Source organism: Eubalaena glacialis, chromosome 12 (assembly GCF_028564815.1).
Source record: "Eubalaena glacialis isolate mEubGla1 chromosome 12, mEubGla1.1.hap2.+ XY, whole genome shotgun sequence".
In the NCBI taxonomy this organism is placed as follows: domain Eukaryota; kingdom Metazoa; phylum Chordata; class Mammalia; order Artiodactyla; family Balaenidae; genus Eubalaena; species Eubalaena glacialis.
Window position 1 is genome coordinate 51,099,708 of NC_083727.1, and position 24,092 is coordinate 51,123,799.

Below are 24,092 nucleotides of genomic sequence, written 5' to 3' on the forward strand. Positions count from 1 at the left end.
GTTGTGGCCCATGGGCTTAGTTGCTCTGTGGCACATGGGATCTTCCTGGACCAGGGATTGAACCCGTGGCCCCTGCACTGGCAGGCGGATTCTCAACCATTGCGCCACCAGGGAAGTCCCTGCTTTTTACTATTCATTAGGCATAAAACTTTTTAATAATTAGGAGCTTCCTTTGACTAGAAGTTCCAAAAGTGAACATATTGTTTTTTATGAAATGACAGGCACCGGTGGAAAACAGAAATGATGCTGAGAAAATTACATGTAACATACAAAAATTAAACAGTTTGCTTAGATTTATAAGCTAGCATGTCAGCTTCTGTTGGCATTTAGCTCCTATAGCCTGTTATGCAAAATGAGCTCTCCTCTGAGGAAAAAAGGGACAACTTAATGTGGTATGCTTTATCCACTTTACTGGAAAAGACCTTTCTTTCCCAGTGTTCTTGTACAGGGGAATTTTCTGAGACTTTAAAGAAATGGCTACCGGATTGAGTTCTGAAGCTGATGGAAAGCAGTAACAGTGTCAGGATGCCGACTGTAATGCCATCATCCACTTAAATGGTCTTTTTTTCCACTTTCCCCACCCCCAAGTCATGGTTCAAGCCCTTTATATAGACATACATATTTCGTTCCTTTCCCTCCCTGACTTCCTGTGTCTGAAATGTACACTTATGTCCATAGGAGATGAACTGTGAAGACGAGATGGCCAGACTACCTCACATAGGGTTATGGCTCAGTCACTATAATATTTCCTTTTTATTTTCATTTCTTCCACAGCCATGTGGAAGATCTTCCTTCTAAGGTCTAAGGTTTTTGTGGTGTAGAGAGTTGATCCTTCAATATTATTCTTGGAGGAGTGGCAAGAAAAGGATGGCAATAATTACCTGTTTGACTAAGGTATAATCTGATCTTTGGGATGATTCATATGTTTTTAAGCCTGCAAATTAACTGATGCCAAAATAACTATTTGAGTATAGTAACTATAGGAAAATTGGTGCCCATCATTAATTCTTTTCACTCTATTGATTTCTGCCATCATTTGTTAGTAAAAAGTTTAGGCCTTTTGGCAACGTAGACAATACTTCTCTGGCTAGCTTGCCTTTTTCTAAATCATCTTTTCATTAATTTCAAATAATAAATAGTACTACTACTACTACTACTACTATAACCCAGTCTAAGAACTCATCAAACTTTGTTGGGTGACTGACCCAATCCTTTGGCTACAATCTTTTAAAACGAAAGTAAAAAATATCTTCTAGTCTCCGCCTCACCTGCAGAGTGATACTTTATCATAGCTATTTTATCATAGCTATTTTTTCTGCATTTGAACAGCATGATATACTTTGCAAAGCACTTTCATTTATATTGTCTGTCTGTGACCTCACAACCATTCTGTTACGAACAGAACATTTCTTTTGTTCAACAAACATTTACTAGATACCTACTACGTGGAAGATATATATACAACTCCCTACTTCCTTTTGCCACCTGAACATCTATTAAGAATGGCAAAGTTTCAATGCCCTTAACCAAGATCCTGATCTTCCCAACTAACCTGCTCCAACCACATCTTAGATGATGGCAACACCAAACTTTCAGATACTTAGGCCAAAACTTTGGAATCAACCTTGACTTCTCTCTTTCTCTCATATTCTACATCTTAACTGCCTGGAAATCATAGTGGCTATACCTTCAAAATATATCCAGAACTTGACCATTTCTCATCATGCTGTTTTCCCAGATGCATTGTCTCTAGTTTGATCAATGTAATAGCCTCCTAACGAATTTCTGCTCAGCCCTTCAGTCTATTCCCAATACAGCAGCACAAGTGTTAAAATGTAAGTTAAATCACATCACTCTCTGGCTCAAAACTCTCCAAGGGCTCCCCTTCTCACTCAAAGTCCTCAAAATGATCCATAAGGCTCTACATAACCTGTTCCACTCTTCCAATCTCTGTAACCTCATTTCCTAACAATTTCCCCCTCATTCACTCTAGCTGCACTAAGCTCTTTGCTGTTCCTGCAACACTGCTGGACACGGTTCTGCCTCAGAGCCTTCGCATTGGCTCTCCCCTCTGCCTGGCACTCTTCTCCCAGTCAGTCACATGGTTTGTTTCCTGATTTCCTTCAGGTCTTAACTCAGATAGTACCTTCTCAGTAAGGCCTTCCCTGATCACCCTACTTATACCTGGCAATGTCCCATCACCAACTCTCTATCCCCTTTTCCTTCTTAATTTTTCTCCACAGCTTCTACCACCATCTTCACCAGTCCACAAAGGCTAGGTTATTCTATGATAAACAACCCCAAAGCTCAGTAGCCAACACTTAAAATTAATTTATCACTCAGGCAGAGCCCACTGCAGGACTAGTTGCTTTCTAGGCCTCTCTCTTCTAGCAGTGACCCAGGGACCCAGGATGTTTCTATTTTGTGGCTTGACATGCTGGAGCATCATGGATTGGCTCTTACATGCTTTGGACTGGAAGTGACACATCTCATTTCCGCTCACAGCCCTCTGGCGCCTCCCAACTGCAAGGGCCTAGGATGTCTGGAGAAGCTTTGGTGCCAAACCATTAGCCATTCTATATATGTTACTTACTTATTTATTTAATGTCTCTTTCCATTAGATAGTTCCATGATGGCAAGGATTTGTGACAGTTTTGTTTACTGCTGTATCCCTAGTGCCTAGTATATTTATTGGTCAGAACATTTGTGGGGTGAATGAATGGGAGGATGAATGAATGACAGGCTCACAGCCTGTGGGAGTAGATAAGCCAAGAGTTTTAGAATGAGCCAAGTGCTGTAATGTAGGTAGACAAGTCATAGGGAGAAGCACTCAGCTCTGCAGAGAGATGTAAGAAAGACTTCTCAGAGAGGTAATGTTTGGATGGACTTGAATAGAGCAGGCCTTTATCAAGGAAAGAGGAGGTGAGGGACAGAAGGGCCATTATGCACAAGACCCAGAGGCATGAACAGCTCTGCCCATTCAGAGGAAGGCCAGGCCCAGCTCTGTAAGAATGAAGGTATAGGGACAGTGGGGGGAAATGAGGTCTGAAAGGTTGGCAGGGGCCAGCTTGCACCCAGCCTTGTAAACTTCACCAAGGAGCCTGAACTTTACCTTGTGAGAAACAGAAAATTCATAAAGACTTCAAGCAAGGGAATAAATGTGATTATGTTTGGGCAAAGATCTGGAGAAATTTATAAAACAATGAGGAGTGCCATTTTCTTATTTAAAATTCTGTTCCTCACCAACCTTAGAATTAGTCCCACATCCTGAGGAGAGCCTAGCCTTTCATGGTCCGCTTTTTTCTGCAGCCTCATCTCTCACTACTTGCTCACAACAGTCTCTGCTACCAGCATGTCAAGTCCAGGCAGATCCTGAACACGCTTGAGGTGTCAAGCCTATGTGTCTGAAGAGACATGCTCAAGGTCAAACAGCCAGGAGAAGCCTGCTGCCTCTCATTCTGGGGCCCTTTCTACCCTGCCACATGCTTAAAGTAGGCACATGGCAAAGTGTCCATGACAGGTTGTAGGGGCTTTCCTTTTCTGGTATTATCACTGAGCAAACGCGTGTTAACACTGGCCCCAGACTTTCCTCATGGGATCAAATACACTGGGCCCAGGGAAGAGGGTCTCCATCTCAGGGGCTTCTTTGATGTTAGCTCCCCTGGCTGGTAAGCCCAGTGATCTTGCTCCCAGTAGCCTCAGCCCTGGCCTGGTGAGATCAACCCAACAAATTAGCATCTGTTCCTTCCATCCTCTACATGGGAAAGAATCACATAGTTAGTCTGGACATTCTAGATTAAATGCTGACATGGCCACATACATGGAGTGCAGTAAACCACATGGTCCTATTAAAGACCCTGAAAGAAGGCCACTTCCTTGAGTTTCTCATGCTGAAGTAGTAGCTGCTGGCAGCTTCTTAAGGGTGATGTTATTCCTATCATTTATGAGAGCATAGGAAAGAAATACTGTATTACCCTTGAGAAGCTCCTCCTACAATTAATGGGACAGGATAGGATTTGTCTCCCCTCTCCTCCTTCATTTTCACCCCATCCCATCACAGAACAAACAAACTGGGAGATGGGCTCAGTGGTAAGAAAGATCTTTTTTTAATCTACAGCTGTGGTATAAGACAGGCTGGATATTAGCAACAGAAAGATGTGTTTGTTTTATGGGTGTGTTTGTTTCCAAAGTGTCTTAACGCTCCTCTCCAGCTCCACTGAGGAACATACTAACTGGACTTGACAAACCATGAACTAGGATCAAGGGAAGAGGGCAGAGGGGTAAAAAGGGAAGTCTGTGTATGGTGAGGAGATGGGAGGGGGGAATCGTTAGGGAAGGAGACCAAAAAGAGGAGTCTCCCAGATACTGAGTGAAAGTTGGACTCGAGGTGACTAGGTAGGAAAAATAAGGAAATGTTTTCTAATATCTAGAGCTGAACTGTTCAATACAGTAGGCTTTAATCACATGTGGCTATGGAGCACTTGAAATGGGGCTTGTCTGAATTGAGATGTGCTGTACATATAACGTACACACTAGATTTTGAAGATTTAGTATGAAAAAATATATATCTCATCAATGATTTCTTTATATTGATTACATGTTAGAATGATGATATTTTGGATACATTGGGTTAAATAGATTACATTATTAAAATTAATTTCATGTTTCTTTATACTTTTTATAATGTGACTACTAGAAATTTTTTAATTATACCTGTGGTTTGTGTTATATTTCTACTGGACAGTACTGCTCCAGACTGCATATTAACAATAGTTGATAAGATTTCATACCCTTATAAGACATGACAATCATAAGTCAGGGGTCATACAAGCTTAAAATATGACTTATTTAGCAGCTAAATAGATTTTATTTTTCACATTTGTCAAGTTAGTATCTTTTAAGAAGATAAAATCCATATTAAACCCCACCTTCAGGAATAAACCTTTTAGAGATTGAGATGAAAATATTGCAAGAGTGTCTACGATATTTCAAGAAAATGTATGCATTTTCAACTTTACTCCCAAAGAAAGGGATTTAATATGAATTTTTTAGACTATAGAAAAACATATTCAAGAGATAGTGAAAGCACCAAGGGACAAGTAGGTTTTGGGAGGGATAGATTTTTCCCTGTTTCAAATTTTTTTCTACATTTGTTTTTTAACCTATTTTTTAAATTGGGGTTTAGAAAACAGGAAAGAGGCAAAAAAAAAAAAAGTACCTCTAGCAATGTCAAGGAGGGGGGTCTTACAAGAGTTTCTCTGTACGGACATGTGCTTCTCAGGATAACAGAAAGCGCCCCTCTTGCTCTGTTCACTATCAAGTGGACAAACCAGCAGCTGAAATGCCTTCCTTCCTTCCTATTGTGGTTTCCAGGGCTGAGTGTTCCCTGCCCGTGTCCTGCTCTCAAGTGGACACTGCCTTTTATTGTGGGTTAAAAAGTCATTTCCCTTTTCACCACAATTTTTCAACAAAGCTATTTCCCTAGAAACTCCCTGTTACCTGTTACTTCATCATGTTAACTGATTCCAGGTGCTAAGAAGAAGGTGGCTTGGGAGATGAGATAATCATGGAAGAAAAAATTGTAGCAGAATCCTCACCTTGTGCTCGGCAGATGTCCCACGGGCATAGTGGTGAGCGCTTAGGCCTTGCGAGGTCCCCAAGCCTCCTTTTGCCACATTTACCCAGGAACTATCTTCTGAGGTGGGGACCAGGCTCCCTGCAACCAAGGTAAGGCCTGAAGTGTTGATCGTCAGTGTTCGCTCAACAGATCTAAAACAGTTCAGAATTCCTAAGCAGATGCGCTGAAGCAAAGAAAGAACAGGGTCAAGACACTGCCTTTGCTGGCCCACCCTACAGAGTGAAACTTACTGGGGCCCCAGAAGTTGGCAGGTCAACCCTACTGCTGGAAAAGGAACACACCACACCACAAAAGGCCTGGTTTCATGGAAGAATCAGAACAAAGAACAAAGTGCAAAAATGCATTACTACTAGAGTAGCAGGAAAGCCTGCCCCCTTTCCAAGCAATTCAGATACATGCAGGGCCATCTGCATACCTGCAGCTCCCTGATCCTCAGGTGGCGCAGATACAGAAAGGACAAGTAGGTCCCCCTCATTAGGACAGGATCCCTATCAATGGGCCCAGTCCCGTCATCCAAGCCCAACAGTTGTAGGGCCACTGCATAACTGTACCTTTAGCAGGCAGGAAAAACAGAACAAATGTCTTTCTCCTCAAAGTGGTTCAAAAAATTCACACATACCATACTGAAGTCATTTTATTTAACTTCACAATAGCCACTTTTTAAAAATGCACTGGAAGGAAAATAATGGCTCTATATGTATAAATTTAAAAAGAAATTTCTCTTAGCAATCACTCTCATTAAAAATTCAGTCCTAGGGTGAAACATTAGTTATCTGGTCTGCTGTAACACTCTTGCTTTTATTTCAGCTTCAAATATTTTTGAGTTAATATGTAACCTACATATTAATCAGTCACTCAATTTTCTCCACAGTGTTTAATCCATTTCCTTGAGTCACCAATAAATGATTTAATTTTACCCTGTCTCTTTCTTCTGCTTGACAGGCTCATTAGCACACTGGCTAAGACTTATTTGTGCTGGGTCATTTTCATCTCGTTCCACTGAAAGATCATCTTCCTTCATGTTTTCATTCTAGCAAAAAAGTAGCATTAGTTGAATTACATGAACATTTGCAATATTATTAACAAAATCAAAGTTGGGTCATCACAAAATTAAATCTCATGATCCAAGGCACATTTCGATGAACAAGTAGAAGAGCATTATGATCCATTTCAACCTGACATATGAAAATCTGGATTTCTACAATAAATTAGAGGTCACTGTTCTTTCTATGATTCATCTTATGAAAAGAGGACACACATATTTGTAGATGTTTGGAACCTTGAACCTCTCTAATCTAGTCTTGTCCCAGGCTGAGAGAGATCAGTGGATTAAACTCCTCTACTTTTTAGCTATATGATTTAATCATCTAAAGTCTAAAGTTATTTTGTTTTTAACTACCACCAATACACAAACCTAATCTTAACTAATAAAGTCCCCAAGACTCTAAAGATAGACTACCAGTTTTTATGACAGGCAGTGGGGAAGAAAACTTTGGACAGGGATATTGGGAAGAGACAGTGAAAGAGAAAGTTGTCTAACTGGGTATCTCTAAGTGGCTTCCCATTCTGCCTGTGGGTAGAGGTAGCTCCTGTCTGTTTCAGGTAAGTATGTACATCAGTGTATTTCTGTGTAAACATCCCACAACCCAAGGACTGGAAAAGACCCTAGGAGGTGACATGGTGCACTCCTGTTCCTTAATACAGGAACAGAGGATCATCATCCCTCTGTTATATATAAAAAAAAAAAAAAAAATTCATAGGAAATCCATGAGGGGGGTTGAATTTTGATAGTTTCTACTTGACCCAGAATTTTGGGTGAGAGGGGCTCTACAGAAGCCTTTTGCCTCCGGGACTTATACTGCTCTTGTGTTCAGCATTGCCCGATATGGCTCCAGAGGGAAGCCTAGGAGTCACAGCTTTTCTCTGTGGGGTTGTGACTTTTTCAGTTGCTTCTAAAATTACCCAGAATTACACAGGAAGGAATAGGAAGTGATGTCAAGTTACAGTGAAAGACACTTTGAAGGAACGACTGAACAAACCACAAAAATACTGTTGGACCGGCAGATTGCCAGGAAGAAAGGAAGCGGGCACAGCAGGCTAGGGTGAGTAAAGATAGACAGCCCAGCATCCTCCCGGAAAAGTGAACCAGCCACAGCCCACAGAAACAAACTGCTTAGGAAATGCCGAAAGCCCATGAGTGTATTCCCCTAAGAGAACTGGACACAGCACAGTTAAGCAGAGGGCTAAGGAGAAACCAGAATGTCAATACCACCTGTGTTCATTCTCTCTTCCTGGGTAGGTTAATTCTTTGACATTTACACTGCCTTGTGGCTGGGTCTTTGAAACCAGAATGGCTGAGTTCATGTTTTTGACAATTCAGAGATTTCCACTGATTGCCAATCTCATTTTCTCCTGGCAAATTGGCAGGGGCAGTGGAGTGGGAGGTAGAGCGGAGGGAATAATTAGGGGAAAAGTAAGCCTATTATGTATTCCCCACCTGCCCAAATGTCTCTACGGTTTACTTGTGTATACCCACAAAATAAAAAGACTAGAAGGATATATACCAAATGTTAACAATACTGTTGTTATATTTGGGTGATAGTATAATGGGTGATTTTTATATTCTCCCTTGAACTTTTCTATATTTCCCGAATTTTCTGTGATAAATACATGTCACTATTGTCATCAGAAAATGTTTGTTTTTAAAATGTTCTACTGAATTTAATGACGAAAGCCAGGAAAAAGGTGTTTCATGTTTCCCTAAACTTCCTGTACATTGGAGCTACCACATACAACACCACTTTTGTGAGAGCATGCCACGTACTCACTACATTGCATTATCGCTGGAGATGGAGGGGAGCAGGAACACAGATGGGGAAAATGGCTGTCCCCTTCTTCCCTCCTTCGTGTGGCCAGTGAGAAGAAGCAAAAGAAGAGGCAAAGGATGCAGTGTTTTCTGCCACTTCACCACTCCATAAAGTTAAAGAACAGCGACCAATTTAAACTGTATCTTTAGAAATATGATGGCCAAGAGCAGTATTTAATGTCTGTACATAGCCATTTTAATAAACAGGTGTTTTTGAGAAGAATGGAATTGGACACAGTAATAGAATTACAGGTCTGGGAGTATCTACTCAGGGCTAGCTGGTCCTTCTCCTGATCAGGACTACAGTTAAATTATCTTAAGTTTTCTTCAAAAGAATATCCCAAAATGCAGTCCATTTGGATCAGAATTATCTCTTTCTAGTTATACACCGTTGTCAATTAACAAGGACATGAAAATCTGATATTTCTTCTTTATCTCCCAAACCCAGATCTTTAAGTGTATGTGGAATTAGAATTGTGTTCAAAGAAAAGCCTTCAATGCTAATGGTAAATACAAAACATTTTAAAACTCTCTAAAGAAAGGTTAATGGCCAACAGTATTTACTAAGAATTTTTCAGAAACTGTTCTGAAGTTGCACTACATTTAGTGTCTGTATTCTCTCAGAGCTGTCAAAATGAACAGTCCTCTGAGGTTTGCTTTCCTTCATGCAGAAGGCCCTTAAGAAAGTTATTTTTCATAGGGTATTGGTGTTCAGAATCAGGATGCTGCCCAGCATACACGTGCTAAAATTCATACTTGACTGCTATGTGCTTGCAAAATAGTAACAGAGCTTTTAAAATTCATACCCACATTCCTGTGACTCCTCCCAGTTGCCACCTTTTCCTTAATCCTAATCTCATCTGACTAGTATTCAACATTCAGAATGGCAACACACTACTATTGGTGCTGTGATACTGCATAAAGCGCTTGACCAAAGCAGAAATACTGGAGGAGGTCACAAAGTAACAGCCACAGGAAAATGTGAAGGAAGGTAGAAAACTATTGGTTGTTGCCTCAGGATTTCCTTTTTAAACCCTGGGCTATTTTCTGTTCCCTACTTGGATAGCTCTTCTCCAGGATGTGTGCATGGCTGACTCCTTGTTCATCAAATTTCAGGTCAGATGCCCCCCACTCTGAAAGATCTTGGCTGACCTCTCTATCAGAGGATGCTCCTCTCTACCCCACTGCCCTCTACTGCTTGGTTTTCTGCATGGCACCCACACATTAGAGATGTAGATTTACTTCTTTGTTACTCGTTTATTGCATGTTTGTTTCCTTAAGCCCAGCACAATTCATGGCACAAAACGTAGTACCCATGCAATTATCACTGAATGAATGAATGCGAAACTGGAAAACTTGTATGACACTAATACGTAGGGTAATCTGTGTGTGTGTAAGTTATGTTTCTCCCCATGCTCCACCTCTAGGAACTATAGATATTCTAAGTCTCTTTAGGGTCTATTTACCATAAATCAGCTTGAAAATAGTGTTCACATTTTTCTCCCTTTGGTCAATTCCAAGAACAACTAGCCAGTAACTAGCCAGAGGAAGTGGTATTCTTTCCCTTCTTTCCTTCCTTCCTCCCTCCTCCCTCCTCCCTCCTCCTTTTACCACTATCGGCCCCCAGGAGTTTAGTTCCCCCTACTCTCATAGCCAAGGAGGAAAACAGATTTGTGGTGATGGCCCTCAGGTGTTAATACCAGAAATTCCCCGGTAATTTCATCAGCATCATTGACTGTCAGGATCCTAGGGGCAGAGGTCTTGTTCAGAGATACCTGGGCTCACTCTGCCTTCACCCTCCTCCTTTCTTCCCTATTCCCTGTGTCCTCCCCCACAAGTTTGGTTCAAGAAGCAGAAGAGTCAGATGTTTTTAAATTTCCCTTTGTTAGTAGAAGGTCTTCTTGAATGCTGACACATACCTCTGTGTGAAACGGCAATGGACTAGGAAAAATGTGGCTGTTTTCTCAACTCTGGCAGGATATTAGCTGAGGAGGGGGTATCACTGGTAGCTGCATACCCTGTCAGGGAATTCAGGGGCCAGAGAGAGCCATGCTCTGATATGCTGCATCTCCTCCTGGTCTGTGTGGCCAACTCATTTTTCATTAGATTCTCTAGATTTTTGTCTACACGGATTAAAAAGGTATAGAAGGTGTGCGTGTGTGTGTGTGTATGTGTGTGTGTGTACGTGTGTGTACACACAGGCATGCTTCCAGCATGTGTTTGCTTACATCCAATCTGTAACTCATTAGATGCATTTCAGGCTTCACTTTCCCCCATACCCACCCCGGGATGGTGGACCATGACAGTGCTTCTTTCTCTAGCATTTTACTAAACTTCTCCATACCTGTGACTTTATGTGTAATTTTTAGTCACTCTACAATTATCTGTAGGGGTGAAAGTAATAGAATTATTATGCAGAATGGGCTCACTACAAATTCATGCCCTCTTACTTCGACTGGGCCTTCTGAGCTACATCGTCATCCTTATATTCTTTTCTTGCTGGTGGTCCTGTGGCCTTCTCCCCACAGCGATACCGCTCCTCACGTGTCACTCACACCTTCTACCTCACTAATGCAGACCTCCTCCTCCTCTCTCTCTGAGACAGCCAGGGCCATTCACAAGCTCCAGCATCTTATCTTTTGCACCTGAAAATTCTATGTACCTCATTCACCTCAAGGGAAGTGATGTCATTCTCCTTTTCTCAAAATTACTCCTCCATCTGGTTTCTTCATCCCATTCCCTCTTTCCCCAGGGTCATCTGTTTCTCAGATTTACCCTTTCATGTCTTCCATCTCTTCTTCTCCACTGCTCCTTCCTCTCAGACTATAAACACACCAAGTCTTCCCATCTTAAATAAGCAAATGAAACAAAACTCTTCCCTTAGAGCAACAAACAAATAATAGCCAATTATAGCTTCAAAAATCTTATAGTTCCACTGTAAAGATAAGTATCCACTAGCTTTGTGTAGAAACATCCTTTCATTGCCAAACTCCATGCCTATCCTATGTAGCAGCTACCTAACTGGCTTCCCTGCCTCCAATCTCTCCCTTTTTCAATCCAACTAATAGCCTGCCGCCACATTAATCTTCCTAAAATACAGGTTGGTATATATATCACTTCCCTTATAGGATTAAGCACAAATTTCCTTAGTCTGGAATTCTGGGCATTCACAAGATGCCCCTCCCCCCCCCAAAAAAAACAAAAACTTCTCTTCAATCTATTTCCACGTGACTCTTCCACTCAACCTAACTGAGCTTGAACACTCCATATACAGTATCTCCTCTGCATTGTTGTTCATGCTTCCCTCCTGGAATAGGCTCCCCACTTCCCTCTCCACCACCACTTCCCTAAGCCCTATGCTTCCTTCAAGCCCAGCTCAATTTCCTCCTCCTTCAAGAGACTTCCCCCAATAGAACCAACCCTGTGAAGATTACTTTCTCTCTAAACACTCACAATATTTAACATCTGTCCAATTCATCTAGTGTTCAGCACTAGAGTGTGCAACTTTGCATTGGTATTTATTGGTTGAGTATAAGTCCCGGCAGCAAGAACATCTTGTATTACACCTCTTTATATCCCTCTTTTAGATTATCATTTAATATTTTTTATAATGAAAACAAACCCAGCTAGGTATACAGCTTTTGGGGGAGGATCTCTAAAAAAACTACCAGAGTAAATTTCTGAGGTCTACACACAGGTGGTGAGTTGAACAGAAAGGCGTATTGGTTATTTCTTCCTGTTGTACCTGGTAGAGGTTGATGTTGCTATAAATAGTCTCCCAGATTTGGTCATAGTTGCCCTGATGCAAACCCTGGGAAGCCACAAATGTTGGATGAGATGAAGCCAGCAAGACTGTTTTTGCAGCATGATCTTGGAGCACTTGCATTACTCTCTCAGGGTTGGAAATCTTGAGTAGAAGAGAGAGGAGAAGGGATGGTGGGGAGAAGGGTTATTCCCTTCTTTTCAGCAAGAATCTGGTCATGTACACATGAATAAGAAAGAAGCCCCAGGTGGGACTTTATTCAATTAAAAAATAAAAGTAAACTCAAACATCATGATTCCCTTAGGCATGTTCCTTCATTCAACACTGTAGCTATTCATATGTACATAGCAACTCATTTAAAATTCTGTGACAACCCCCTCAACACAACAGCAGGTGCACCCCCACACATGCTGTGGCACTAATGAAAAGATAAACACTCATCAGTTTTGGGTTTGTCTACTCCTAGGAAGCTGCAAGGAGACAGAGGAGGAGGCAGCTGGGTAGTGTGAGAAAAGTACAGGCTTTGTAAGGACACAGACCTGGGCTCATATTCCTGCTGGAATCCTGGCTTTTCATGCAAAGCAGGACAAGTCAACCTAACAAGAACACTAGTGAGGTCTCTCCTAGGATTGCTGCAATAATGCCTGGCATGTAGTAAATGCTGAATAAATGTTCCTTTTCCTCCTCTAGAGGTAAAAAATCAAATAATAGTCCCAGAGCTGAACTTCTACTTCAATGATACACATATTACTATATTTCAATTATTTTAATACCACAAGGAACCTCAAAGATAATTTAGTCCAATCCCCATCAAAATCCCAGTGGCATTTTTTGTTGAAGTAGAAAAATTCATCCTAAAATGCATATGGAATCTCAAGGGACCCCAAATAGCCAAAATAATTTTGAAAAAGAAGAACAAAGTTGGAGGACTCACACTTCCTGATTGCAAAACATATTACAAAGCTACATTAATCAAAATGCTGTGGTACTGGCATACATTAGACATATAGACCAATGGAATAAAATAGCAAGCCTAGAAATAAACCCTTGAGTGTATAATTAAATGATCTTAGTAAGGGTGCCAAGACCGCTCAAAATAGAAGGGACAGTCTCTTCAACAAATGGTGCTGGGGAAAAACTGGATAGCCACATATAAAATAATGAAGTTGGATCCTTATCTTATACCATATACAAAAGTTAACTGAAAATGGATTAAAGATCTAAACATAAGACCTAAAACTTTATAAAACTCTTAGAAGAAAACAGGGGAAAATTTTCATGATACTGAACTTGGCAATGATTTCTTGGATATGACACAAAAAGAACAGTCCAAAAAAAAAAAATCAGGGACTTCCCTGAGGGTCCAGTGGTTAAGACTTCGCCTTCCAATACAGGGGTGAGGGCTCGATCCCTGGTCAGGGAGCTAAGATCCCATGTGCCTCACGGCCAAAAAACCAAAACAGAAGCAATATTGTAACAAATTCAATAAAGACTTTAAAAATGGTCCATATCGCACACACAAAAAAATCTTAAAAAAAAAAATCAAACATAGACAAACATGACTACATCAAACTTAAAAAATTCTGTGCAAAGGACAAAATTAACAGCGTGAAAAGGCAACCTACAGAATGGGAGAATACATTTGCAAATAATATATCTGATAAGGGGTTAATATCCAGAATATACAAAGAACTCCTACAACTCAACAATTTAAAAATCAAATAACCCAATTAAAAAATGGGCAAAGAACTTCAAAAGACATTTCTCCAAATATGATATACAAATGACCAACAAGCATATGAAAAAATGCTCAAAATCACTAATCATCAGAGAAATGCAAAGCAAAACCACAGTGAAACATCACCTCATATCTATTAAGATGACTAATGTAAAAAAAAAAGAGAAAGAAAGAAAATAACAACTGTTAGTGAGGATACAGAGAAGTTGAACCCTTTTGCACTATTGGTGGGATTGTAAAATGCTGCAACTACTATGGAAAATACTACGGAGCTTCCTCAAAAGAAATTAAAAACAGAATTATCTTACAATCCAGAAATTCCACTTCTGGGTACATATACAAAAGAACTGAAAGCAGGATCTCAAAGAGATATTTATACATCCGTGTTCACAGTAGCATTATTCACAACAGCCATGATGCGAAAGCAACCCAAATGTCCAACAACAAATGAATAGATAAAATGTGGTGGATACATACAAAGAAATATTATTCAGCATTAAAAAGGAAGGAAATTCTGACATATCCTACAACATGGATGAACCGTGAGGACATAACGGTGGGTAAAATAAGCCAGTCACAAAAAGACAAATATTGTATACTTCCATAACATGTGGTACCTAGAGTAGTCAAACTCATAGAGACAGAAAATAGAATGGTGGTTGCTAGGATCTAGGGGGAGAGAGGAATGAGGAGTTACTGTTTAACGGGTAGAGTTACAGTTTGCCAGATGAGAAGAGTTCTGGAGAGGGATGGTGGTGATGGTTGTACAACAATATGAATTACTTAATACCACTGAACTGTACACTTAAAAATGGTTAAGGGGCTTCCCTGGTGGTGCAGTGGTTGAGAATCTGCCTGCCATTTCAGGGGACACAGGTTCGAGCCCTGGTCTGGGAAGATCCCACATGCCACGGAGCAACTAGGCCCGTGAGCCACAACTACTGAGCCTGCGCGTTTGGAGCCTGTGCTCCGCAACAAGAGAGGCCGCGACAGTGAGAGGCCCACGCACTCTTTATGAAGAGTGGCCCCCGCTCGCCGCAACTAGAGAAAGCCCTCGCACAGAAATGAAGACCCAACCCAGCCAAAAATAAATAAATAAATAGCGTTCCCTTTAAAAAAAAAAAAAGGTTAAAATGGTAAATTTCATGTTTTGTGTATTTTACCACAATTTAAAGAAAGAGAAGGAAAAAAGGAAAAAAATAATATAAAGGGATCCCATGTAACCCTCACTCTGTTTCCCCCAATGTTAGTATCTTGCAAAACTAGAGTACAGTATCACAACCTGGATATTGACATTGATACAGTCAAGGTATAGAACAGATTCATCACAAGGATCCTTCATGTTGCCCTTTTACAGTTACACTCCCTTCCCTTCCCCTCCAGTCTCTCCTTAGCCCCTAGAATCCATGAATCTGTTCTCTATTTCTATAATTCTGTCATTTCAAGAGTATTGTATAAATGGACTCATACAGTCTTTATGGGATTGAGTTTTTTCACTCACACAGTTCTCTGCAGATTCATCCAGGTTCTTGAGTATCTCAGTAATTTGATCCTTTTTTATAGCTGATTGCTGTTTCAGGGTATGTATGTACTTCAGTTTATTCACCCACTGAAGGACACCCAGATTGTTTGCAGTTTTTGGCTATTGTGAATAAAGCCGATATAAATGTTCATGAAAAACAAGGAAGAAGGAAATCTGGTCACATGCTACAACATGGATGAACTTTGAGGACATTCTGATAAGTGAAATAAGCCAGAACAAAAGGACAAATACTGTATGATCCTATGTATATGAGGTATCTAAGAGCAGTCAAATTCAGAAACAAAGTGGAATCGTGGTTGACAGGGGCTACGAGGAGGAGGAAATAGGGAGTTGTTTAGTAGGCAGAGAGTTTCAGTTTTGCAAGATGAAAAAGTTCTGGAGATCTATTTCACAACACTGTGAATATACTGAACACTAATGAACTGTACACTTAAAAATGGTTAAGATGATAAATTTTATGCTATGTGTTTTTTTTTACCACAATAAAAATAAGGTAATTTAGTCCAATATTTTGGTTGCACAGATGAGGAAACTAAAACTCAGAGAGGTTATGTGACTAGAGCAATATCACACAGAGACTTAGTGTTAAAGCTGTACTAAAATCCAGCTGTTTTGACAATTGTTACTCTCTAGTGAAAGCTAACAGGATATAAAAGTTTGGCGATTAGATTAGAAAATTCCAAATATAGCCTTCATAGTGAATCCATGACTAACAGTTTTTAAAAGTGGAAAGAATTCAATTTTCTGAGAACAGAATTTTATCTACAAGGGATCATGGTTATTTTTTTACCTTCAAAAACTTTGCTTGGAGTTGCATTAATACATCTGTTCTTCTCCGTTCTTTTAGTTTGGTCAAAAGCTTCTTTTGCCAAGGATCACATTTTGGCTTAATCTAGTGGACAAACATGTTCACACAAACTTACAATATAACAGAATGGTTTTCAATAAATGTTGCAAGCAAAGAGAATCAAGGACCTTCTGAAATGGGATCTGGCCTTCAGTGCTAGGAAGTGTGCTAGAGCATGTGAAGTCTTGGAAAGGGTCTGTGTGGCTTCACAGATGTGTGGAGGGAGATGGCAACAGCAGTTCCTGTTTGTACCTGGCCTATGAGATGCAGTAGCTCCATCTGGGATGACACAGCACTATCCACTGGCAGAAGGGACCCCAATTCCATCAGTGTTGGGCATTGCACTTAATTTATGGGGCAAGAGAAGTTTGTCCACAAAAACTCCTTGTGGCGGGACTTCCCTGGTGGTCCAGTGGTTAAGACTCTGCGCTTCCAATGCAGGGGGCGCGGGTTCCATCCCTGGTTGGGGAACTAACATCCCACAAGCCTTGTAGCGCAGCCAAAAAAAACCCCACAAAACCCCTTTTGGTTCCACATGTAAAACTTCACCTTTCATATTAACAAGTTGTATTTAAAAAATTAGTACTATGGCTGTAAATATCAATACATCAATATACTGATAACTCTCAAATTCAGATCTAGCTCTAAGCTCCACCCTGTTATATCCAACTATCTCTTTGATATTTATACTTGAATGGCAAGTGTAACAATCTAAAACAGACAGCCTGGCTTCCCCTATACCAACCACCTATTTGCTCAAGCCCCAGATTTAGGAATAATCTGTGGTTTCTCTGCTTTCCTTCCATCCATCTTTATCACATAAGACTTTTCTTTCTTTCATGATACAGTTGATCCTCATTATTCATGGGTTTCGTATTCGTGGATTTGTCTACTCACTAAAACTTATTTGTAATCCCAAAATCTATTCAGAGCTTTCCTGGACAATCATGGACATGCACAGAATAGTGAAAAGCTTGAGTCACCCAACTCCGTATTTCCAGCTGAGGTCAAACAAGTTGACATTCCACCTTCTTGTTTCAGCTTATACTGTAAACAAATGTCCTTTTTACGGTCTAGTTAGTGCCACATTTTAATATTTTTTGTGCTTTTCGTTAGCTATTTCACTGTTTAAAATGGCCCCCAAGCATAGAGCTGAAGAGCTCCCTCGTGTTCCTAAGTATAGGAAGGCTGTGATGTGTCTTACAGAAGGACATGTGTTCAAAAAGCTTCATTCAGGCATGAGTTATAGGCCATGAGTTCGATGTTAATGAATCAACAACATACACAAAATAAAGTGTCTTTAAACAGAAACACACAATAACTATTTATGTATTGATTATGTATGATGAACCTAACCCCATATTTCCCCTATGAGCTGTGGTTCAGGATTTGTTAATTCAGTGTTCGTGGCAACTTTATAGAACATAACCACCCCAAATAATGAGAATCGACTGTATTTACCACTACCTCAAATCATCTCATTTAATCTGCTCACTTTTGTATTATTGTGAATTGTGTATCTCCAGCACCAAGGGCCATGCCTGACACACAATATGTAGTCAAAAGAATAGTTTTTGACTAAAAAACTGGATTTACACAGCTCAATTATAACTTTGAGTGTTATTCTTTGTTCTTGCCAAGTAGCCAAGGTCACTAACAACAAGAAAGGAGTTCTGACACAAAAGAGAGGGGCACGGGAGTATGTGGGAACTTCCAGGGAAGGCAGATCAGCCTGGCTAACTTCAACATAGACCCGAGGCAGGAAGGAGCTGGGAGATGCTGGTACACAAGGCCAGGTTCTCTGAGCTGTCTCTCCTGAGTCAGGTAGGCACCTACCCTTGCTCCTAGGGGACAGTTTGCTGAGGGCATTGAGGAGAGGGGATAATAGGGATCTGACAGACCTGATGCTGCCAGGTTGCCTGGCCTCCCTGGAGGACACTTTATGACACTTCTTACATCATTCACAGGTGACTGTCACCACAGGTCTTACCTTTATAAAGGAAATCCAGTTTGCTCTCTTTTTCAAGGCCATACCAGGTCCTACCAAGCCCAAATTCTCCACTTTAGCTATCTCAGCGTCATAATCTGGAAATGTTTGCATTCTCTGTTGCTCCATGAAGATGTTTTGAAATTTTGGGGAAACCTAAATAGGATTGAGAAAAGAGAAGCGGAGCCCAGAAAAAAAAAGTCTCAGGTTGTAGGCAATTTCAGAAACAGGTACTGATTGCCTCTGAAACAGTCCTGGAGTCAAACTAATTCATAAAACATGATTCTATGACAGTAACAGGACCTTAAAGGTATATACCTAAGGGGCACATGTATTCAGTCAGCCCATTACTGTAACTGTGTGTCGTGTTACTTGTTCCAAATATCTGCTCCAAAGATTGGAAATAATGTAATATATTTATTTATATGTATTTTGAGTTGGACCATAAATGGGAAGTAAACTGTCCATCTTTGGAAACACATTCCCTTTTCCTGGCCACCTGGTAAATGAGAAAATCTAAGGGTTGGATAAATCCTGCTCCCAGAAGCCTGACCGGGATATTGCTAGAGAGAAGGGTCCACATGCTAGGGCCTGTTAAAAATCTTTAAGGTACCTTAGTCAAACCCCTCACATCTCAGTTCCAGACTAAGGCTACCAGTGCGTTCTATGATATAACTTCCTACTGCCAAGATGCGGATACTGCTTCCTCCCTTCTCCAGGGCAGACCCAGGCCTACCGAGCCGTGCGAGCACCTTTATCAGTGTACCAGCCACAGGGCATCACGACTTCCTCAGTACAAGGTGAGCTTTTTGAGGGATCTCTAGAATCTACCACATGGTGATGGTTGCAAAACAATGTGGATGCTCTTACTGCCACTGAGCTTAGAAATAGTTAAAATGGTAAATCTTATGTATATTTTATTACACACACACAGAGACAGACAGACAGACAGGCAGAGAAAAAGACAAAGAGAGAGAGACAGAGAGAGAGAAAGAGAGAACCTACCACAGTGCTGGCACACACTAGGGCCTCAACAAAGGTTTCTGGAATAAGTAAGTTCAGTGAGTCACAGAGCTAAAGATTCTTCCAGTTAATGCTGGTACCTCCCAGGCTGTGCTGTCCAATACTGTTGCCCCAGCCACATGTGACTATTTAACATTTAAATGCAAATTTATTAAAATTAAATAAAATTTAAAATTTAGTTCCTCAGTTACTCTACCCACATCTCAAGTGCTCAATAGCCACATGTGACTAGCGTTAACACATCGGACAGACACAGATCATACCCATCAGTGCAGGAAGTTCAATGAGACAGTGCTAGTCTAAGGCTAGGGTGGCAAACTTTTTCCTAAAGGGCCAGATAGTAAATATTTTAGACTTTGCAGACCACATGGTCTCTGTTGCAACTACTCAACTCCGCAGTTATAGTGGAAAGCAGCCACAGACAGTACATAAATGAAATGGCATGGCTGTATTCCAAAAAAACTTTACTGTAGAAAAACTAGGTGGTGGGCTATAGGCTGTAGTTTGCTGACCCTGCTCTAGGGCATTAGAGAACCAAAATAAACACTCTTCCTGTTTGTAGAAATTCTTCCTACACAAAAAATTTGTTGTAATGTGATTATCTTGGAAGCACAATTAGCATTGCGCATAATACTGTTATAAGAAAATCAAAAGTAGAAACTATCTCTATATAAAGAAGACAAGCTATCCTTTGGGGACAGGGCTGCTCTGTGGGAGGGCTCTGCAGCCTCATGTTCTTTTGTTATCACCGATGATAGTCTACTGTGCCATAAACTACTTTTATTTATTTGGACTCTTTTTAAACACCATCTTGTTCTGATTCTGGTTTTTGTCTATCATAATACTTGCTGATAATGAGGGTGAGGATATTCCCATAGGAGCACTCTCTGCTGAAGACAGTGCTGCTGCTGATATGAAAAGAAAGACAAAAGCTAAACATCATCACCTTCAAAGAAACCAGAGGACATGTAATACCACTGGTTCCAGTGAGCTTAAAGAGTCTGTGTTACATACTAATAAAAATAATCCTAGGAAAATAATGCTGGAACAAATACACATGGATGCAAAACTGCAAGGTCAAAGCAAATGGTGATAGAGGAAACACTGGCTCCTTCTTACACGATGAGTGTTCAAAAACATACAGATTTGATCTTTGCCTTTTTGGATTAATCAACTTACTATTTTTACCTAGCAAATATATATATTTACAAATATTATACAACCAGAGCTAGAAAAATATCTTTATTGTTGAAACTCTGGCTGAAAACTTATTATTATTAACCTACCATTTTCTTTAAATTCCACTGAAAAATAATCCTACAATCTCTCTGGGCTGGATATTCAAGGGTCTCATAACTCTTACAGAGAGAAAGTTCAACTGCTAGTCTAAATCTCACTTATTACATTTTATCACTCTAGAAACAATTGTGGCAGTATGAATATTCAACTTTGTGGCAAATACTAGTATTTTCTTTTATGAACACCTATATTTGTATTAAGAAAGAATCCATAAAGTACCAAGGAAAAATGTTCTATCTCCTTAGAAGCATCCCTTAGTTCTTCCATGTCATATGGGATACAGAAATGGGAGAGCAGGAGCCTCAGCTGAGGTTTCAGTTCTTCTGTTTCTGTTGTGTGTTGGGGCAGAAAGAAAGCAGCTTCTGTTCTTGTTGGCCCTGAAAAAAATACAAAATCAAGAGCATTAACACCAATGAACACCAGTCAGGGAGAGAAAAAGGAGAGTCCTTTGAGATAACTGGAGTCAGGGCCTCTTCTGCTGATGGGGAAGACCATTCTGCTCCATGCCCAACCTTCTCTTCCACAATTTGTAGACTGTCCCACACTCAGCCAGGCCTATCTGACAAACTCTTGGTGCTGGCTTTCTGGGGGAGGTAGCTGGGACTCTCCCTTCTCACAGACTGCAGGAGAAACCCAACATATCCTTTGGGGAATGACTTAGTGGGAAGGGAACTACCTATAGTCCTTTGGGGTAAACAAAGAATATGATTTATAAGTTAACAAACAAATTAGGAGAAGCTGAGAACCTTCACCTCCTTTTGCCTGGCTCACTCCTACTCATCTCTAAGCTCCCAGGTTGGACTTCCCCCTTGAGATGCTTTCTCTGATTCCCCACAGCTGGGTTGGCTGCCTCTCCAGGTGCACCTGGTAAATTCATCACTCAGAGTAAAAACCTGATCAGGTTTCTAAGTCATCTGTAATACAAGGTAAGGGCAAGAAGACTATTAAATTGATTCAGATAAGCAAAGTCTTTAAAAATCACGTAAAATTAAAAATGAAAAGAACCTTAGAGATCACTTCATCTGAAAGGTTTATTATGGAGATGAGTAAATTGAGGCCCAAGGAGATGAAATGACCTAAACATGCAGGCTCACAGTGAGGCCACAACAGAATAGGCCTAGAGCTCAGTACTCCCAACTTCAAGTTCATTGCTTTTTTCCTCTCTTTTAATTGTCTAGTTATAAAGATGGAGATAATAATTTCTTTTCTTTTTTTTTTGGCAGCCCCACATAGTATATGGGATCTTAGTTCCCTGACCAGGGATCGAACACGCACCCCCTGCATTGGAAGTGTGGAGTCTTAGCCACTGGACGGCCAGAAGTCCCCAGGATGGAGATGATAATTTCTAAGGGAAGTGTTTGTTATTTTCTTCCATCAGAAAATATTAAATTAACACTTGTTAATTAAGAAGATACAATTTTGGGGAATTCCCTGGTGGTCCACTGGTTAGGACTCAGTGCTTTCACTGCTGAGGCCCAGGTTCCATCCGTGGTTGGGGAACTAAGATCCCACAGGCTGAGTGGCGTGGCCAAATTAAAAAAAAAAAAGATATAACTTTTTGGTATATAGAGAAATTTCAAACAAGATCAGGTGACAAAACAGCACATGTGCAAAATCACAATCTTCTTTTTTCCACATTTCCCAAGGGGAAAGAAGACTTCTTACCTGAAACGCTGGTATTCATAGAGCCTGGAGATGCAGAACCCTGGATGTCAGGGTCAATGTCATTGACAGGGACCGTTTCATTTTCCTGACCAACCTTGGGGACTTCGTCAACAGCTACACTCAGCACTTTGGAGATGGGCAAATACTGGAGGGCCTACAGAAGGGGACAACCAAGAGATCACACATCAACTCAGTTCTCACAGAAGCTTCCAGACTTTGTTTCAGGAGCAGCCCTTGGCTTTGTAGAGGAGGAAGGAGGTGGAGGTGGGCCTCAGTAACTTGCTCAATCATTAAAGGTAAATCTGGAGCTGGGGGACCTGGTGATATCACCACCTCTAAGTGGCCTTAACCTCTAGGCAGGTCTACATTGATCAACCACCCATAATGGACAAGGCGTCGTGTGAGGTGCTAGAGATACAAAGGTAAATAAGATATGGACCAAATTCAAAGAGTTCAGAGTTTAGTGGGGGACCCAGGACTTATGAGCAGATCATTACTATCATTACTATACCATGTGACAGGGAAGAGATGATTCAGAGGTACACCCCATAGTGACTGATTGGGGAAGGGATGTAGTCAGGATGATGGCCAGGTTTCGTGGTTGGTTGTATCAGTGAGATGAGGTATAGAGGAGTAAGAAAAGATTAGATGGCAAAACAGTAATCTTTCTAAAACAAACATGTGGTCACGTCACTCCTTTCTGATGCCTCTATCTTGTGTTAGGGCCTCTCCTCTGTGACTCTCTTTACTCTGTGATTATACTTACCACACTGTATTTAAGTTGACTATTTACTTGCCCTTTTTCCTACCATCCTGTGACCCACTTACTTTTCAGCAAAGATTATATATTCCCTACATGGCCCAGGATATGTACCTGGCATAAATTAGACCCTCACTAGATGTTGCTGAATAAAAAAGTGGATCTACATTAGAGAGCATAAATCCAGAACAAGAGGATGAAAACAAGAACTTATAGTGTGAATATGAAATAGTTTAACAGAAACATCTTTGAGAAAGCTAAATGGAGTAATTTCATTAGAGCAAGGTTCCAAAAGAAGAAAGTTTCAAAGGTCTCAAAGAAAAAAGCTAATGACCCATTATTTTCCTGTCATTTGTAAGGCAGATGGAACACAGAAACTGACAATCCAAAACTAAGTGAGAGGTGTGAGAAAACAATGTGCTGCCCATCCTGGGAAGGCACTGCATCATCATGTAACTGTTTCATGTACCTGCAGGTAGTGGTGAATAGTCTTGAGTGAGTGTAGGTGACACAATAACCAATTTATGTAAACAGTCAGGTCTTCCTGTGCCACTAAGTTAGGAGGATTGTTTTTTCCCATAAGGAAGTTTTCTCGCGCAACAGACAATCTATCAGCTCTCTGAAGGGCATCATTGTACTCCTGCATAATGTAGGCAACTTGTTTCTGTTTAAGAGAGATGCAAAGACAGAACTTGGTTATTTACAAGCCTTATTTCTTGTGTCATTTGCTTCCAAGTACAGTGTAATACTGTTTGGGAACCAAATAAGAGGCTTTTGGAATATCAAAATTCTTCCATATTTTGAATTTGACTGACAAGGACAGTGGTCAGTCACATTCTTAGGACTTTGAAGGAGAGTGACCCAGCACAGAGTCAGTGCACAAAGATATTTAGTAACTGGAGTTGACTTCTTAGATTTTTACCTATAGCCTATGAAGAAAAATGCATTTTCTAAAATATAAAG

The 24,092-nt window shown here is 40.6% G+C and overlaps 1 protein-coding gene and 1 pseudogene across 1 annotated transcript; both read right to left on the minus strand.

Annotated features, from left to right (window-relative positions):
• Positions 1 to 6,659, minus strand: part of LOC133102230 (uncharacterized) — a 44,536-nt pseudogene extending 37,877 nt beyond the window's left edge.
• Positions 6,660 to 12,088: 5,429 nt separating this feature from the next.
• On the minus strand, positions 12,089 to 23,775 carry LOC133102231 (putative uncharacterized protein C6orf183). The gene is made up of 6 exons (XM_061207212.1): positions 23,599 to 23,775; positions 22,370 to 22,523; positions 20,924 to 21,081; positions 18,386 to 18,538; positions 16,339 to 16,440; positions 12,089 to 12,411 (listed from the first exon to the last, which is right to left on the minus strand). Exons 1-6 carry the CDS (start codon positions 23,773 to 23,775, stop codon positions 12,169 to 12,171), a joined length of 987 nt encoding a protein of 328 aa, XP_061063195.1. The 3' UTR covers positions 12,089 to 12,168.
• Positions 23,776 to 24,092: the final 317 nt, after the last annotated feature.